Consider the following 6028-nt stretch of genomic DNA (forward strand, 5'->3'; position numbering starts at 1 on the left):
AGGTAGGGTGCGTGCTGAGCGCATGAAGGTTTTTGTAAGAAACCTTAATCTAAATTCGCTTCAAGGTATAAAAACTAGCGCTGAGAGTAGTGTATGGGTCATCATTTTGAGTCAACATTTCAGAAGTCAGGCGTTGAAAATATGGCAGAAGCAATGATGAAAACCACAATCACGTGGCATCTGGAGCCTGTATGCTGTACCCTCCTTGCCAGACTCGGGATCCATGTGGGACTGAATTTGGGACTCGATTAATTTCTGGACCTCATGCTCAAAATGGACTTTGGTACATGTATTTAAACCACCAAGTTAAACACAGCACACTTAAGGAATAGTAATTGTTTACTACCATATAGAAAATGCATCTAAACAAAATGTTCAATTAATTTAACTTGGGCTTAAAATTCTTAAAATGTGAAGAATACTTAAAATGATGACAAATTACCGGTAAGAAATATCTGACTATGCGTGCCGGAAAAATATGTGATTACAGAGAATGAGTATTGAAAGCAAAATTTAAAAATCAAAGTCGATATAAATTTTATAACACAATTGCTTTTGTTTATTCAAAACTATTAAAAAATTATAAAAAATTCTTTACATAGAGTATGGACAGCACTGAAAAAAAAACATGTTGACAATTATTTAGACAGGAGAGGACAATGGAGTTTTCTCGTCATTGAAATATGAATTTAAAATTTCATGCTTTTTAATAGAAAAACTCATTCTTCTAACTTAACAGCCAAAAAATCAAAACCTGTAAAATAGCTGGGGTGTCCGCTCCTGGGTCCTAAGTGTTTCTTGATACAGATAACATTTAAAATTATTTAAAAATTAAATTAACAAGATAATTTGTAACGGTGGTTCGGGCGTCCTCTTCAGAACTGAAATAGAAACCTGCTCTATTATAAGTAATTTAAATATAGATGAGAGTAGAGAGGAAACAAGTAAGAGATCATAGCAGGTAAAAAAGGGATTGTTAAAAACATTGAACTTTTTAAATCTACGTAGTTTTAAAAATGCATATTTCTTTTGTCCATAACGAAGTCTAAAGTCTATAGAAATACATTAGTACATGAATAAACAAGTCATCATTTTACTATTCTATCGTTTGTTTTTTTTTAATAAATCATTGCTTAGTATTTTTTTGACCGCCAACTACCAATCTTTGAATGAGAACAGATAAAGAGTAAAGAAATGATTGAGAGAGAGCCACAGAAAAGATAATATCAACTTACTTTATATATTGAATTTTCCTCCAACACAGCTAAAAAAAAAGTATTTCTTATCCAACTTCTGAATCTCCTCATTCTCAGAAAGGTAGAAAAACGAAAAATTATTATCGAAACTCATGTTTCTGTCTGGCTAATTTTTAATAAATTACAGATGCACAAAATGACGCTTTTTAATTGTATTAGGTTTTGAAATAATATTTTGTTTATAATTGTTAAAAATTAATTCATCTTATAAAATATTTTAATTAAAGAAAGTGAGCCTTAACTAAGTGGTTCTGAGAGATACAACTTGAATGTGCGTAATGAACATATCACCTACATGTACATGTACTATATATTTTAATTTATATAGAATTAGATCTAGGAAAAGATCACTCTAATTGCAAAAAATACCATAGAATCAGAACTCTTTAGTGTGCGGCGTATAGGGTTCTTCAAAAGAATTGTCACCTGGTTTCATGGTTTGGATAAGTTGACCAAAATACGAGTATTAAGGTGTACTATATAATTTCTTCATTTTCATGACTCCTACTCAAGTATAATGTGGTAAAGCCTGAGAATCTCGATCCTGCTACTCAGGTTACCGTCAAGAACCCTGGGCCTCCTCTTCGTGGTATTCAAGCCAATACTTTGGTTTTTTTGTCCCCCGCTTAAAAAGTGGGTTTGTCCGTCCGTCTTTCTGTCTGTCTGTAACACTTTCGTTTCCACACGATATCTCGAGAACCCTTTAAGCTTTTGCAAATGAAATTTAGCATAGCAACTCCCTATGGACTAAAGAAGAACCCTATTGATTTTGAGGTCAAAAGGGCAAAGGTCAAGGTCATAAATAAGCAAATTCTGTCTGTTATAATACTTTCGTTTCCACACGATATCTCTAGAACCATTTGAGCTATTGCAATGAAATTTTACATAACAACTCGCTGTGGCCTAATAAAGACCCCTATTGATTTTGAGGTCAAAAGGTCAAAGTTCAAGGTCGTAGATTTACACATTCTGTCCGTGTGTAACACTATCATTTCCGGGCGATATTTCAAGAAGATTTTGAGCTTATTCAATGTGATTTTATACCAAAACTTCCAAGAACCTCTCTCACCCCTCTCAAAGTGTCCCGCCCCGTTTGTTTTATTAGTATTTACGAGGGGTGATCAAAAAGTTCGCAAACTATCTCTATATCTACAAAACCACAATGGTTTACGCCGTCGTCATTACTCGCCAGGTGGCGCGCGAGTTCTAAGGGGTATAGAAAAAGCTAACATGGCGGAGAATTATAAACACTGGACGGTCCCGCGTCTAAAATGCGAACTTTCCCAAAGAGGTGCTGTGATCACTGGGAGAAAGATTGATTTAATCGAAAGGTAAAAACATTTTTTAAAGATATGACGTATTTATAATTGACAAACAATATCACAAGTCAAAATAAACATTCTCCTTATGTGAACAATGTCGTTGCATGCCAGTTAGGCCTAGTCGACATGTGCAAATATTGAACTCGCGCAAAATCATAGACATTTTACCATTTTTTTTCTTAGTAATAATGAAGATGATTCAGTTACGCTTACACTCTTTTAAATGCTATTTTTTGACTCAATAATGCAGGCTTGAAGCATACGACCGCAACAAGAATTTTAGGCAAGACCCTATCGTAATACCCGAACCAGTAGATGTGTTTTGGCCAACATGTGGATTCCAACAGTTAAGACAAGAACACAGACAATTGCTACCCAAGTTATCAACTACCCAGATCGAGAATTACTTTTTGTACAGAATGGCAGGTCAGTGGAAAATTGTAGGTGAAACACAGTTAGGCCTAATGTTTTTTTGTTACCAATGTTACAAAACGTATATGATTTTTTTTACTCATTAGAAGATAAACAAATGACATCTGATATCAAGGCCCTGGAGAAGGGAAAAGATCTTCTGAAGGGTAACAGAATCTTAGCCTGCAGTATGTGTGTTTCCGGTGATGTGTACCTGTCTGGGATAGTTGGTGCAGCTATGAAACAAAAGGTTTTTATTTTTACAGTAATTGGCTACCTCAAATATGATCAGTATTAAATTTGTATTTAATACAATGATTTACTCTCTTTCTCAGTATAGAAAGAGTGAAAATGTCAGAGCCATTCATACTTAGTTATGCTAATGTAAACCTCATAAATAATATACAATTTAAGTTTGATACATGCAATAAATTTTTCAAAGAATCTCGGAATGTTACCTATACCTATAGTCTTAACATAGTGTTTTTTTTTTTAACACTTCTATTTTGTCTTCCAGGTTTCATATAATTTTAAAATAAGGCTTGGAAGAACCCATGGGGAACCCTTAAATTCACATTGTGAGTGCCCAGCTGGGAAAGGTCCACATGGGACATGCAAGCATATTGGAGCGGTTTTGTTGATGGTGGCAGCATTCATCGAAAAGGGGGAGATTTCTGTGATGAAAGGCTGCACAGAAAATTTACAAAATTTCCATGTGCCGAAGAAAATGTATGAAGGTTTGTATAATACTGAAAACATTCTATTAAACACAATGTTAAACAATAGACAAAAGAGATAACAGTATTTTTTTTAATGTGTTTTCTGCTTAATATAGATTTCAGAGCTAAAAATTTCAGGATTTCCAAATGACTCTCACAATTTTAATTTATTTAGAACTATAAAATTTTTTTTACATCCAGGTAAGCCTCTTATTGCGGACAAAATCCCTTGGAAAAGGAAAATCTCGGAGGACATGCTTGAGGACCCAAGAAAAGAAAAGTACAAAAGAAATTCCACTGGGTACTCAAGTTATGTTTACAACTGCATGGTGAACTATTGTGCTGCCTCCTCCGTGGACATAACTTTGAGATATTCAACACCTTCTACAAGTCTTCTGGTAAAGAAATTTTTATTTCTTGGTATTTTTATGCATCACGATGAATATGGCAGGGGCATATAGTGTCTGTCATGTTTATCTGTTGGTCCATCACATTTTGTGTTTAAACCAGTTTCAAAGAAACCTAAACAAGATTTAAAAACCAAAATTCATACACTGATATTGATGCGAGCTAGCATATTCAACTGTGGCATAACAATTATCATTTCACAGGGGAGTGACACCCCCCCCCCCTTTTAATTTTGCCTATATTAGAAATATTCATAAATAATTATTTATTTCAGGTTGCAAGTAGAGATCATGATTACCTTCAACTCCCCTTCACAGAATATATTGTAGACAGAGCATTGTGTGTAAGTATTTTTTTAATTGATGACCTTTATTTCAATATTGCTTATTGATCTTGACTAATTTAATGTTTACATATTTTTAACATTAAGGTAACTCCAGAAAAAGCAGAGACTATAGAGAAAACTACAAGGCTACAAGCTAAAAGTAAACAATGGTTTGATGAGAGAAAGTGGAGGATAACAGCATCCAGATTCGGAGACATTGCAAAAATGACTTGCCGCAGAGATACACGGAAACTTTGTTCGAGTTTATATCAAAGAAATTTAATTTCTACTTCACCTATCATGCATGGTAGACAATATGAAAACAAAGCTATATGTAGATTTGAGGAGATTTCTGGTCTCAAAGTTAAAAGATGTGGACTATTTGTATCTACAGATTTTCCATTTCTTGGTGCAACACCAGATGGGTTAATAGACAATGCTGCCATTATTGAAGTTAAATGTCCTTATACTGGTAGAAATGAGGAAATCAAACGTGGGAAGAAATTCCCATTCCTTGTTGAGATATCTGATGGCACTGTTACACTTAAAAACTCTCATAAATACTATGATCAAGTGCAAGGCCAGCTTTTTCTTTCCAGAAGAAAAATGTGTCATTTTGTTGTGTTTACTTTCTGTGATATTTTGATTCTGAAAATTCAGTATGATGATGATTACTTCAGGTTCAGTTTGCTGCCAAAGTTGGAAATGTTTTACAAGAAACACTTTAGACCTTATGTTGCTTCTTGTTTGTAATTTCACTAAATAAGATGTTGACATTCAGAATAAAATGTACATGTTTCAAGAGATGGCAAAATGTAGAAAATGCTAGCCCCCACTTTCAGATGATTCTTGAAAAAGAAAATTTACATAAAACTTTTTGAATGTCAAGGCTAGCAATAAAAAATAATTTGTTTGATGTATTTCAACCAACACTTCAAAGTCACCCTTACCCAATCTTTCTTTTTTTTACCAGCACTTTGATTTTGTTTTTTTTTTCAATCTCTGTAGTAAAATTTCTAAAGGATGATTTATTATTTTAATTTTTATATATGTAAAAATGTATAGTCATCTATATCTAATGAAAACATCAATATATATCCGAGTCTGTGATTTGTATGACAGTTACATATATCATTTGTCCAATACTGTAGAGAAAAAACAAACAAAACCTAACTACCTACCCACCTTGAGAATGTGGGTTGGAGTACATCAAACAAAAAATTTTTAATGATGGCCCAAGGTTGTAACTTTTGCAATTTTTACACTATAGAAAACATTTTTGATTTGTACCAGGAAACATACTATTAATACAATAATAAATTATGGAAAAATTCTTTTCAGTTTATTTAATCAATCAGGCATACCCATCCACAATTGGTTTCCTAAAATTTGACAAAGAAAAGCAAACAAACACTATTCTAGATGCAAGAATACATTTGCTAGATGGAAGTGGAGAACTTAGAATTTTGTATCTCTTACTAAGGCCAATGATTCTCTCTACGTGTATTCGTTTGGATGCAATTCTCCTGTCCTTTACAACATCTTTTGGTTCAAGTTGAGATTTTCCCTTAAGCATTGTAGGAGTAT

General features: G+C 33.4%; 1 protein-coding gene across 1 annotated transcript; it reads left to right on the forward strand.

Annotated features, from left to right (window-relative positions):
• Positions 1 to 2473: 2473 nt before the first annotated feature.
• On the forward strand, positions 2474 to 5194 carry LOC134270770 (uncharacterized). Its single transcript, XM_062753011.1, has 7 exons — positions 2474 to 2587; positions 2829 to 3004; positions 3097 to 3239; positions 3507 to 3726; positions 3910 to 4106; positions 4391 to 4459; positions 4547 to 5194. The coding sequence occupies exons 1-7, from the start codon at positions 2487 to 2489 to the stop codon at positions 5192 to 5194; spliced, it is 1554 nt and encodes a 517-aa protein (XP_062608995.1). The 5' UTR covers positions 2474 to 2486.
• Positions 5195 to 6028: the final 834 nt, after the last annotated feature.

This window comes from Saccostrea cucullata, unplaced genomic scaffold, assembly GCF_032062105.1.
Source record: "Saccostrea cucullata isolate Sc308-1 unplaced genomic scaffold, CSIRO_AGI_Scuc_v1 ctg3809, whole genome shotgun sequence".
NCBI lineage: Eukaryota > Metazoa > Mollusca > Bivalvia > Ostreida > Ostreidae > Saccostrea > Saccostrea cuccullata.

Coding starts and splice junctions, on each gene's coding strand:
- LOC134270770 (XM_062753011.1), top strand. CDS start 2,487: ATGGCGGAGAATTATAAACACTGGACGGTCCCGCGTCTAAAATGCGAA. Junction 3,240..3,506: donor GTGCAGCTATGAAACAAAAG/GTTTTTATTTTT, acceptor TTTGTCTTCCAG/GTTTCATATAATTTTAAAAT. Junction 4,460..4,546: donor TTGTAGACAGAGCATTGTGT/GTAAGTATTTTT, acceptor TTTAACATTAAG/GTAACTCCAGAAAAAGCAGA.